Below are 13140 nucleotides of genomic sequence, written 5' to 3' on the forward strand. Positions count from 1 at the left end.
ATTCAACCTAGACCTCCCCCACTGCAACTTGGGACCATTACTCCTTGTTCTGTCATCTGCCACCACTGAGAACAGCCGAGCTCCATCCTCTTTGGAACCCCCCTTCAGGTAGTTGAAGGCTGCTATCAAAGCCCCCCTCACTCTTCTCTTCTGGAGAATAAACAAGCCCAGTTCCCTCAGCCTCTCCTTGTAAGTCATGTGCCCCGGCCCCCTAATCATTTTCATTGCCCTCCTCTGGACTCTGTCCAATTTGTCCACATCCTTTCTGTAGTGGGGGGGCCCAAAACTGGATGCAATACTCCAGATGTAGCCTCACCAGTGCCGAACAGAGGGGAATAATCACGTCCCTCGATCTGCTAGCAATGCTCCTACTAATGCAGCCCAATATGCCATTAGTCTTCTTTGCAACAAGGGCACACTACTGACTCATATCCAGCTTCTCATCCACTGTAATCCCCAGGTCCTTTTCTGAAGAACTGCTGCTGAGGCAGTCGGTCCCCAGCTTGTAGCGGTGCATGGGATTCTTCTGTCCTAAGTGCAGGACTCTGCACTTGTCTTTGTTGAACCTCAACAGATTTCTTTTGGAACAATCCTCCAATTTGTCTAGGTCACTCTGGACCCTATACCTACCCTCCAGCGTATCTACCTCTCCCCCCAGCTTAGTGTCATCTGCAAACTTGCTGAGGGTGCAATCCATCCCATCATCCAGATCATTAATAAAGATATTGAACAAAACCAGCCCAAGGACCAACCCCTGGGGCACTCCGCTTGATACCGGGTGCCAACTAGACATCAAGCCGTTGATCACTACTCGTTGAGCCCGACAATCTACCCAGCTTTCTATCCACCTTATAGTCCATTCATCCAATCCATACTTTTTAAACTTGCTGGCAAGAATACTGTGGGAGATGGTATCAAAAGCTTGGCTAAAGTCAAGATATATCACGTCCACAGCTTTCCCCATATCCACAGAGCCAGTTATCTCATCATAGAAGGCAATCAGGTTGGTCAGGCATGACTTGCCCTTGGTGAATCCATGTTGACTGTGACCAGAGAAGAAGCTAAAAGCAATGCCTGAAATCGCCTGAGTCTGGTAACAGTTTGTCAGGTCTCAGTGTGGTTGATCAGAGCACAGTGCTGGGCTTGTTTTAGCTTGCTGGGCAGTGAGGCTAAAGTGAGAGTCAGCACCAGAGGCAGAAACTGTATTTTCTACCTTTTGACCTTTCTCTCAGTACAAGGGAACAGGATCAGACTCCATCAGCAACACCAACCATCACTCCAGATCATTGAAACGGACGTTTTTCTGCCTAAAAGGACAGTTAATACCATCAAACTCTTCTCTAAGAGAAAGGGAGTAAGTGATATTGTTACAACGAAAGCTTTATATTTCAAACTCTTTAGCTGTTTTTTTTTTCTGTATGTGTTTGATAAGAGCTCACCGTTTTTTTTATAGAAGGTGGTTTCCACAGGAGTCACTAGCAATAACTTGACAGGAAATTGCAGACTGTTAAAGGGCTTTCTCTCAACTCTCCCACTTCCCTGGTTCTTGTCACCCAGACAGCAAGCAGCAAAAGACCAGAAGTCCAAAGTGAAGACAATGTGATGTTTATTGGGGTTAATTTCCACCAAGCATGATTCTAATTTCACCACCTATTTCCTCTTTGACCTCAGTTTATATAGTAACAGTCTCAGCTACTCCTTAACCAATCATTTTACTGAAATCTGTCTAACCAATCCTAAACTATTGTAACATAATTCTCTAACAATTATATCCCACTACCCTAATTAACTTACACCTAGCAAAATTAATTATACAGCAGACAGAAACAATTAGAGAACCAGACAGATTAACAATAGAAAAGTGTGGGCCATAAAGATAAAACATACAGAAATGAGGGTTTCACAACCACAACCATTGATTAGTGATTTCTTGCCAGACAGAATGCTATCAAACTAAGTTTTCTTTAACCCTCTTTATCTGGAGGCGATAGGCACTACCAGAACAGGATTGTATTCCTAACAGCCCAATAGCACCTTATTTCAATGTAACTAGTTTGGAATGTGAGGATGTGACTGTTCGCTTCCCAGCTTATGGCTGCCTCTGCTGCTTAGCCAAAGCCCTTAGCCTAAGAACCAGGCCTCAGATTATCCTAGTGCGAGAAGACCCATACACAGGTGGACTGTGATTTTGCTTCTTTGTTTTATACCTCTATAACTAGCTAAGTGATAAAAATACACTTAAGTTCTTAAAGTATAGGCCTTTACAAGCAGGCCTGCATATCTATATTCTAACAGTCCACCCCTTTCTTTTCTTTTGGGATCCTCCTGCCCAGGTATCCCTGGAAAGGCATAGGACATATGGTGACACATTTCCTGATAGGGCCAGGCATCAAGGTGGAATGTGTCGATGCTCCATCTGTCCCACTGCTCCTTGTATAGTACCATGCCCTGCACCTTCGCTCATCTGGGCATACCACACCTATTCCAATTAGTGTTCCAGACTTCCCATTATAGTGGGCCCAAGAAGTTTGAGTCCGGGTTGTCTAGTACGTGGGGTGGGGGGCTTACTGTATTACGTATGGATTATAATTATTGGCTGTTCTTTAGAGAGTTGTGCCTCTCTTGAAGGCTTCCATATGCAATGTAACACAAGTATACTTAACAATACACCAGCCTCCATGACAATCCACAGCAACACTGAGACTTCTGACCACTGTAGTATAGTCCAAGATCCTGGCCACCACCAAAAACACTGCTTCTCCTCCTTCGATAGGGTTAAAATTCTGTCAGCGCCATCCTGAAGTGTGTCCAACTATTGGCGGCCACGGTGAGTTGCTCCTGTAATCTTTGTGTACTCTTGTCCATATTTTATGCCCATTGAATATCCACAGTGAAATTCGGTATTGTCCACACCAATTCGACTACTTGTTACGGGATGGGGTAATAGGTGCGAGTTCGATTGTTTACAATGCTTAGGTCCACTGATCCATTCGTGCACCATAGTCCAGCTGGCAATGTATAGAAACTTATAATTTGGTCATATGCTGGTATGATTTTGCCTCCTAGTGTTATATTACAGGATTGCATACATTCCCAACAGCATACCCCGCACCCCTATATATTACACCTAAATATCCCCCCCTTGCAAGAAGCCATTGATCCTGCTCCTCCATAGTCATAGGAGAGGGGCACACCCAGATGCCTCCTCTGGGTATACAATTGCTTAACGTAATGATAGTCCATTCACATCATTCCACCCTCCCCATCTATTTCCCAGAGGCTCCCAACAAACGCCTCCTTTTCTCGTTACTCCGATAGGGTTCGGGGGACCACCTTAGTTGCATTCCCTTCCCACAGTATCATGGTAACAATTACACAAGAACTGGCCCCACAGGTAGGGGATATTATTTTCCAGGATGATGGGTATGTTTTCGCAAGTGTGGATAAATATGGGTCAGCATCCCGATTTAATACCATAGGTCATTGTTCTGACCAAGCGTCTCTCATGATATCCATTAACATTATTAATGGAGCATTTTGTATATCTACACACACTTCTCCCCATGTTAGCCTTCTGAAGCCATCCCCCACCCATGTCACAAGGTCTCCTACCCAATGAGTTAACCGCAGGTTCACCTCTACTGTCGTCCTCCATCCTGTGGCATCTGCCGAGAGTTGCTGTGCCATTCATTCATTGTTGAAATCTCACATTTTGGCTTATCAATTGTTTGGTTACCCATTCGCCCCTCAGATTCCATGTACCCAGCACAGTGTTCCCTGCTGCCCACAATCCCCTTTTCCAACGATGATTCCAGGTGCGCCCCTTCACCCACCAATCAAGTTGTTGTTTCAATCCTTTTCTGTATGCACTACAGCTGGGATGAATTTAGTCCACCCACCATCCCTTGCGGCATACGACCCATGTAATAGAGTGAAAGGACACACTGAAAAGCGCTGGCTGAACCTGCTCCCACAATGGTTCCCATCCGTTTGCATGTCGGGGAATATTCTCAGCTTCAGGCTGTGGCCAATTTAAAATTGTGTTCTTCCAGCTTGGCATCCATATCACCTGTAGGGTTACATTCTGCAAAATGGTTAACTCATCATATATCAAACGTCCCAAAGGGGAACCCCAAATTCATTATTATTTTTAAAACGTCTCTGGCTTAAAAATCGTATCTCAGGATTTTTGAACACTAGGGAGTTGGTAGTACAGTTACAAAGTGAAGTGAACTTCTGACCCACCAAGCTGAGCCTGGTTCTGTTGTTTGATCAGAAAAGTGTGTCATGGGTTAAAAAACGCAGCTGCCCTGGGAGCAACCCCTTCCCTGAGCTCCATAAGGAGGGCTCATGCTCATGGTCTTCAGAGAGAGCTAACAGAGCTGTACTTCCAAAAACTCAGGTATCTGTTCACAAGCAAGTCACTCTAATTAGCCACCATACACATTAAACCCACATTAAAAGAGTAACAGAAAATCAACTAGGCTATCATATTGTTTATAAAAGCCAGCAGAAGTTGGAGAATGACTGGTATGAACTAAGATTGTTCCGGGGAAAGGAGCCAGGAGAAGAGGTTTTCCTTTTTTAACAAGCGAGGGTAATTAGCCTTTGGAACAATACTGTGGGTAGTGGTGGATTCTCTATCACTGGCAATGTTCAAATCAAGACTGGATGTTTTCCCAAAAGATCTGCTGTAGGAATTATTTGGGGGAAGTTCTCTGGCCTGTGTTACACAGCAGGTCAGACTAGATGATCACACTGGTGCCTTCTGGCCTTGGAATCTATGAAAAAGGCAGCTCGGGTTGGCAGGATGGTGAGATGGAAGGTTCTAGAAATGGGAGGAAATGTTCAGTTATAATCAGCCCCAAATGCAATTTGATTGGTTATGGGATGAGGCTGCCACCCTCTTTCTGGATGTTGTTAATCTGGGAGTCCCTAAATGGAGCAGCAGGACATATGGACTGGAAGGAGCAAGCTTCAGCATCATGGCTGCTCTTCTACCTCTACCCCTACTTCACCTTGGGACCCTGGGATCCACCATGACACCATTGGGCCTCCATTGTCCTGAGCATGGAAGGTGTCCCGACCAGAGAGAAGGAACCAATGACAGCTGCATGGCCACCAGTTCATGGTAACTCCTGACCAACAGCTGGGATGTGAGAGACTTGAGTTCCTGCTCCCACACACTCCTTCATGTGTCACTTTGTGTCCCCTTTTCACTTCTCTTCCCTGCCTCTCTCTTTTTGCCTTCTATCTAGTAAGAGTTTGGATTAGTCAGCAAAAAACCTCCACTCCTTGCAACAAAGCTGTGAGCCTGTGACCAGAGAAGAAGCTAAAAGCAATGCCTCAAATTGCCCGAGTCTGGTAAAAGTCTGTCAGGTCTCAGAGTGGTTTGATCAGAGCACAGTGCTGGGCTTCTTTTTCCAGCAGTGAGGCTATAAGTATGAGTCAGCGCCAGAAACAGAGACTGCATTTTCTTCCTTTTGACCTCTCAGTACAAGTTTGTTTTTTATGAAAGGGAACAGGATCCAGCTCCATCAGCAACACCAACCATCACTCCAGATCATTGCAGCTGCCCATCAGCAACACCAACCATCACTCCAGATCATTGCAGCTGCCCATCAGCAACACCAACCATCACTCCAGATCATTGCAGCTGCCACTTTTCTCCCCAAAAGGACAGTTAATATTATCAAACTCTTCTCTAAGAGAAAGGGAGTAAGTGATATTGTTGCAATGAAAGCTTTACATTTCAAACTCTTTAGCTGTTTTTTTTTCCTGTTTGTGTTTGGTAAGAGCTCACGGTTTTTTTTTCCTAGAAAGTGGTTTCCACAGGAGCCACGAGCAATAACTTGACGGGAAATTGCAGACCACACCCAGGGTTTTCAGTTACAACAGGAAATAGAGTGTTTAATGACACCTTGTCCCTTGCAGTGCATGAGACACCTCTCTAACACAGCCAAATTCTTCAAAGAGCTGTGACTGACAACAATCCTATTGGAATTGGACCAGGTTTGGATTTAAAAGGTTTGCCAGTCTCATTACAGTAGCACTTTAATGTGACAGAGTGGATGGATGCCAGCGCTGGGGAGAGAGTTCTCCCAGTGCTCTGCAGTAAGGTTAGAAGAAGCAGGAAACTAAGGCTTTTCATAGAGGGCTGTTCTCCTCCCTCAGTAAACACTGAGTTTATGTCTCTTTGGAGGGCTGGGTGTGGTGAGCAGCTGGGGAAAGCGAGGGGGACCCTGGGCAGCGGGCCCAGCACAGGGAGAGGCCCGCTGCCCAGGGTCCCCCCGACTTTCCCCAGCTGCTCACCGCACCCAGCTCCACCACTCTGTCTCTGCACTGCTGCTGCTCTGCCTCCAGCTCCCTGGGCTGCTTCTCTGACCTCTCTGGCTCTGGTTCATAGAATCATAGAATCATAGAATATCAGGGTTGGAAGGGACCCCAGAAGGTCATCTAGTCCAACCCCCTGCTCAAAGCAGGACCAATTCCCAGTTAAATCATCCCAGCCAGGGCTTTGTCAAGCCTGACCTTAAAAACCTCTAAGGAAGGAGATTCTACCACCTCCCTAGGTAACGCATTCCAGTGTTTCACCACCCTCTTAGTGAAAAAGTTTTTCCTAATATCCAATCTAAACCTCCCCCACTGCAACTTGAGACCATTACTCCTCGTTCTGTCATCTGCTACCATTGAGAACAGTCTAGAGCCATCCTCTTTGGAACCCCCTTTCAGGTAGTTGAAAGCAGCTATCAAATCCCCCCTCATTCTTCTCTTCTGCAGGCTAAACAATCCCAGCTCCCTCAGACTCTCCTCATAAGTCATGTGTTCTAGACCCCTAATCATTTTTGTTGCCCTTCGCTGGACTCTCTCCAATTTATCCACATCCTTCTTGAAGTGTGGGGCCCAAAACTGGACACAGTACTCCAGATGAGGCCTCACCAATGTCGAATAGAGGGGAACGATCACGTCCCTCGATCTGCTCGCTATGCCCCTACTTATACATCCCAAAATGCCATTGGCCTTCTTGGCAACAAGGGCACACTGCTGACTCATATCCAGCTTCTCGTCCACTGTCACCCCTAGGTCCTTTTCCGCAGAAAAAGGTTGCTGCAGCTCTGCTCCCAGGGCAAGTCTGCTCTGCAGGCTGCTTCTGTGACTCTGCTCCCAGCACTGACCTGCTTCCTGGGCTGCTTTTCTGGCCCCTCTGGATCTGGCACAGCTCTGCTCCCCAGCTTACCTTGGGCCCTTGCTTTCTCCTTAGCTCAGCTCCCACTCTGTCTGACCCAGGCAAATCCAGCTCACACGGAGGACGGGACCTCCCTGATTAGCCTGCCCCCCCTGTCATTCAGGCTGACCTGGAGCATTGGCCTCTCTCCATTGTTCCTGGGGGCTGTCAGTCTCATGGTCCTGATTCCTCATCGACCCTTCCCCCTTTTTAGTACTGGGAGCTAGCCAACCAAAACACCCCCACTGAATGTTAGTAAGGGGGCAACAGTCCCCTTACACAAGGAATGTATGTCTTTTGTGTTGCGGGTGGTCTTTTGCTTAAGAGAATTACTTGGGCCTATCTTGAGGTCCACCTTGTAAATATACCAAAGTTAAGCATTAAGGATCTCTGGAATATGATTGATTTATTCTGGCATACTGGCCCTTGCAGAGGGAGAAATGCTGAGGTGGCAAAAGAAGTGCCTTGCCACAGTATTTAATTTAATAGCAGGGCTGTTAGTAAACTAGTAGGAAAGAAAGTCAGGAAGAGAGCTGGGTGAATATTTGATATTTGGTTTGCTGGTCATACAACTGGGGCCTCTCCTCCCCCCAAATTTTTTGGGTTAACCTGAAATTTAAAAAGTCTATTTTTTCAGTAACCCAAAAAGTAAATAAATTCATTTTGGATTGAATTAAACTTTTTGTTTGACCTGAAACACGTTTCATTTCAGTTTTGAGTTTTTAAAAACATTCCATTTTGTTTAAAAAAAAAAGTTTTGTGACCAAAAGCTGTTTCAACTAAAAAATAAAATATTTCATTTTGAACACACTGACACAAACCATTTTGATTCTTTTGGATTTTTTTTTTATTTTGGGTTTGTTTCCAACAAAGAAGTCGGCAAATTCAATACAAATTTACTAAATGCTTCAGTTGGCCCATATCTGCCTTTTTCTGCGGGAAAAAAGTTCCGGGTGAAACCTTTTGCCCAGCTGTAGTCAGGAGGTGAGACACAATACCTGATCTCTGAGTTGTGAAGATGCTAATTTCAGGCTCCAGCAACAGCTGTTTTGCTAAGGCTGGGAACAGTGACAGATTAAAAGGACACAAAACTCTGTCCAGGGAGGCAACTGTCATGGAGCAGACTGACACAGATAAGGCAGACCCTTCAGAAAGGTCAGAAACTGGTGAACTTCCAGGAGTCTGGTGAGGCTTAGGGAAGTGAGACATGCATGTGGACTATTGTCTTGTTCTCATGTGCTGTTCTGTGCTCCTATTGTTAGGGTTTAATAATACTTTAGTTTAAGAAGGCTGCCTCATGACAGTATTAACCGCTCATCACCATTCCTGAAGGGGTTGAGGCCAATTAGTTGGTTGGTGAGCAGAGGGCTGTAGCCAAAGACCTGGTCTGGGAGTGAGAGGCTTCTGGGAGTCCACTCCACGGAAATGATAAAACACATAGAATTCAGGAGCAGAGACAGGAATAGAACCCAAGAATCCTAGTTCCCAAACCTGTGCTGATTTCTTGAGACTGTAGACTCTTGCATCAGTTACTAGTCAGTGGTTTCTCACCCAGTTTGCACCACTGTAAATTTCAGGAAGGTGCAGGGAATCTGGCCCTATTGAATTCTCTTCTGGTTCTTACCGTTCTCCCAGAACACAATCCTGTTGATCAGGAATTAGAAAGACTGGATTGTCTCTGAGCTGGTGTGGATCACAAGAGTGAAAAAGGAAATGGGGGGGGGGGGAAATGTCACAAGGACAGCATTTCTTACCAGGATGCATATGGTGAGTAAGATGGGACCATTGCTACACAGTCACTCTCAGAGATTCAAAGATTCCAAGGCCAGAAGGAACAATTAGATCATCTAGTTCAGTGGTTCTCAAACTTTTTTTTCCGCAGACCACTGGAAAATTGCAGAGGGTCTCGGCGGACCACTTCATGATCTTTCCAAATGTTGTTTGCACCGTTAGCTAATTATCGTAGAGCACTTTGGACAAAAGCGCTATATATATAAAAAACCCTTAATAATTAACTGTCCCTCTTGCACGCATATTATCTGTGCACATAGCTCAGCTTTATGCTTCTAAACAAATCTATGAGTCAACTAGAAATAGGCAGGCTCTCATTGCAAACATTGCGACAATATTTTCTGAGACTGGAAAGGAGAGTAAAAGGCACTCACTCAGGCTTATGCAATTTCTCTGAGATATCCACTCTAAATTTGATTAATACTTCACACGCAGAGAACAGCAAAATTAAGTAATAAAGTGACACAAACAGGAAAACCAAACCAAGTGACAAAAATACAAAGGAAAGGAAAATATCAAGTGGTGGGTTATGGGTATTTTAAATGAGGGTTTAGGACCCACCCTGTGCAAATGCACCAGAGCCCTGTAGAAACAGACAAAGTTCTCCTGGTTTCACATTGTGTTGTGTGTCACCAACTCAGAAACTCACAGTGCACTCATTGAGTTTTTATGAGTGCTGGAATTCATTAACACATGACTTGGAGTTTGCAGACAGATCCCTGCTTCAGGGAGCTTGCAAATAAGGTCTTTATCCTACAAAACACCCAGCAGCACCCCCACCAAACCTAGTGCTGCTTGCTACTTAAGAGTCAATGGAAATACTCTTAGGCTTAGAAGGAACTATCCACGGACCACCTGAATGGAGCTCGGACCACAGTTTGAGAACCTCTGATCTAGTTGACATCCTGTATATCACAAGGCATTTAATTTCACCTATCACCCCTGTTCTGAACCCAAAAATTTGTGTTTGGCAAAAATATCCTCAAAAAAGACATCTTATCTGAATATTAAGATATCAAGAGATGGAGACTCCAAAGCAGAGCTGCACCTTAAGAAGAAATAAATTCATTACCAACTTGGCAATTTTACCATAATGGTAGGTCTCTCCTCTAAAGTCCCAGCTCCTGAAGTCACAGGATTACGTGAGGAACTCAGCTTTCAGTTAAAAAGCTCCTAGTCCTATTGACTCCAGAGAAAAGCTTAAAAACATGTCCTGAGTGTGACCCTAAAGGCTCAGAAAGCAAAAGTAAAGATCCCCCTCCCCCAATTTATTATTTTTTAAAACTCTGGTGATTTTTAAGCCAACCCCATGATTTTTGAATGGCTGGTGATACTGAAAACCCCTGTTTCTTAATATTTCCATATTTATTAGTTACACTGTAACCTCCCTCATTTCAGAAGACTGAGGGCAGATCTACACTTAAAACACTGTAGAAGCGCAGCTGCATTTGTGCAGCTGTGATGGTGTAATGCTTCAGTGGAGTTGCTGACAGTGCAGTTAATCCATGTCCGTGAGAGACCGTAGCTATGCGCTTTCTGCATCGGGGATTAGATCGGTATAACTTTGTCGCTCAGGAGTGTGGATTTTTCACCCCCCGATCGATGTAGATATACCAATGTAAGTTTGTGGTGTAGACTTGCCCAGAAGTATGTTAGGAACATAGGGGTAACTGAAAACCCTACGTACAATATTAGCCTTTTGCACAGATTAGAAATATTACTGAATTACTTTCACTTTCAGAATGAATGCATATTACTTACAAGACAGAGAGCAAAGAAATCATGTGGTTTGGGCAGGCAGTTTGACTCCAGTATATACAAGCACACACGAAACAGATGTTATTTCCTGGTGAAGACAAAGGCACATGAAGGCATCTTTATGGCTGGGAATCCAATAGAAGGTAGGATAAAGGTAGACCAAGCTGGATGAGCAAGCATCTCAGAGAGGTGAAGGGTGATTAAGAAAAAGCAGAAAGCATACAGGGAGTGGAAGATGGGAGGGATCAGCGAGGAAAGCTACCTTATTGTGGTCAGAACATATAGGGATAAAGTGAGACAGGTTAAAAGTCAAGTAGAGTTGGACCTTGCAAAGGGAATTAAAAGCAATAGTAAAAGGTTCTATAGCCATATAAATAAGAAGAAAACAAAAAAAGAACTGGGACCGCTAAACACTGAGGATGGAGTGGAGGTCAAGGATAATCTAGGTATGGTCCAATATCTAAACAAATACTTTGCCTCAGTCTTTAATAAGGCTAAAGAGGATCTTAGGGATAATGGTAGCATGACAAATGGGAATGAGGATATGGAGATAGATATTACAATATCTGAGGTAGAAGTGAAACTCAAACAGCTTAATGGGACCAAATTGGGGGGCCCAGATAATCTTCATCCAAGAATAATAAAGGAATTGGCACATGAAATTGCAAGCCCATTAGCAAGAATTTTTAATGAATCTGTAAACTCAGGAGTTGTACCGTATGATTGGAGAATTCCTAACATAGTTCCTATTTTTAAAAAAGGGAAAAAAAGTGATCTGGGTAACTATAGGCCTGTTAGTTTGACATCTGTAGTGTGCAAGGTCTTGGAAAAAATTTTGAAGGAGAAAGTAGTTAAGGACATTGAAGTCAATGGTAAATAGGACAAAATACAACATGGTTTTACAAAAGGTAGATCGTGCCAAACCAACCTGATCTCCTTCTTTGAGAAAGTAACAGATTTTTTAGACAAAGGAAATGCAGTGGATCTAATTTACCTAGATTTCAGTAAGGCATTTGATACTGTGCCACATGGGGAATTATTAGTTAAATTGGAAAAAATGGGGATCAATATGAAAATTGAAAGGTGGATAAGGAATTGGTTAAAGGGGAGACTACAACGGGTCCTACTGAAAGGTGAACTGTCAGGCTTGAGGGAGGTTACCAGTGAAGTTCCTCAAGGATCAGTTTTGGGACCAATCTTATTTAATCTTTTTATTACTGACCTCGGCACAAAAAGTGGAAGTGTGCTAATAAAGCTTGCGGATGATACAAAGCTGGGAGGTATTGCCAATTTAGAGAAGGACCGGGATATCCTGCAGGAGGGTCTGGATGACCTTGTAAGCTGGAGTAATAGTAATAGGATGAAATTTAATACTGAGAAGTGTAAGGTTTAGGGATTAATAACAAGAATTTTAGTTAGAAGCTGGGGACGCATCAATTAGAAGTAACGGAGGAGGAGAAAGACGTTGGAGTATTGGTTGATCATAGGATGACTATGAGCCTCCAATGTGATATGGCTGTGAAAAAAAGCTAATGTGGTCTTGGGATGCATCAGGAGAGGTATTTCCAGTAGGGATAAGGAGGTTTTAGTACCCTTATACAAGGCACTGGTGAGACCTCACCTGGAATACTGTGTGCAGTTCTGGTCTCCCATGTTTAAGAAGGATGAATTCAAACTGGAACAGGTACAGAGAAGGGCTACTAGGATGATCCGAGGAACGGAAAACTTGTCTTATGAAAGGAGACTCAAGGAGCTTGGCTTGTTTAGCCTAACTAAAAGAAGGTTGAGGGGAGATATGACTGCGCTCTATAAATATATCAGAGGGATAAATACTGGAGAGGGAGAGGAATTACTTAAGCTCAGTACCAATGTGGACACAAGAACAAACGGATATAAACTGGCCACCAGGAAGTTTAGACTTGAAATTAGACAAAGGTTTCTAACCATCAGAGGAGTGAAGTTTTGGAATAGCCTTCCAAGGGAAGCAGTGGGGGCAAAAGATCTATCTGGCTTTAAGATTAAACTCGATAAGTTTATGGAGGAGATGGTATGATGGGATAACATGATTTTGGTAGTTAATTGATCTTTAATTATTCATGGTAAATAGGCCTAATGGCCTGTGATGGCATGTTAGATGGGGTGGGATCTGAGTTACCCAGGAAAGAATTTTCTGTAGTATCTGGCTGGTGAATCTTGCCCACATGCTCAGGGTTTAGCTGATCGCCATATTTGGGGTCGGGAAGGAATTTTCCTCCAGGGCAGATTGGAAGAGGCCTGGAGGTTTTTCACCTTCCCCTGTAGCATGGGGCACGGGTCACTTGCTGGAGGATTCTCTGCTGCTTGAAGTCTTTAAACTACGATTTGAG

At 44.1% G+C, this 13140-nt stretch overlaps 1 protein-coding gene across 1 annotated transcript in view; it reads left to right on the forward strand.

The window, feature by feature from the left end:
- Positions 1 to 10826: 10826 nt before the first annotated feature.
- The window catches only part of LOC140913638 (E3 ubiquitin-protein ligase rnf213-alpha), a 175178-nt gene continuing 172864 nt past the window's right edge, over positions 10827 to 13140 (forward strand). Inside the window, exon 1 of the mRNA XM_073350368.2 lies at positions 10827 to 10917. Within this exon, the coding sequence (XP_073206469.2) occupies positions 10896 to 10917 (22 nt within the window). The 5' untranslated portion in view covers positions 10827 to 10895. The remainder of the gene's footprint in view (positions 10918 to 13140) is intronic.

This window comes from Lepidochelys kempii, chromosome 6 (assembly GCF_965140285.1).
Source record: "Lepidochelys kempii isolate rLepKem1 chromosome 6, rLepKem1.hap1, whole genome shotgun sequence".
Classification (NCBI taxonomy): Eukaryota; Metazoa; Chordata; order Testudines; family Cheloniidae; genus Lepidochelys; species Lepidochelys kempii.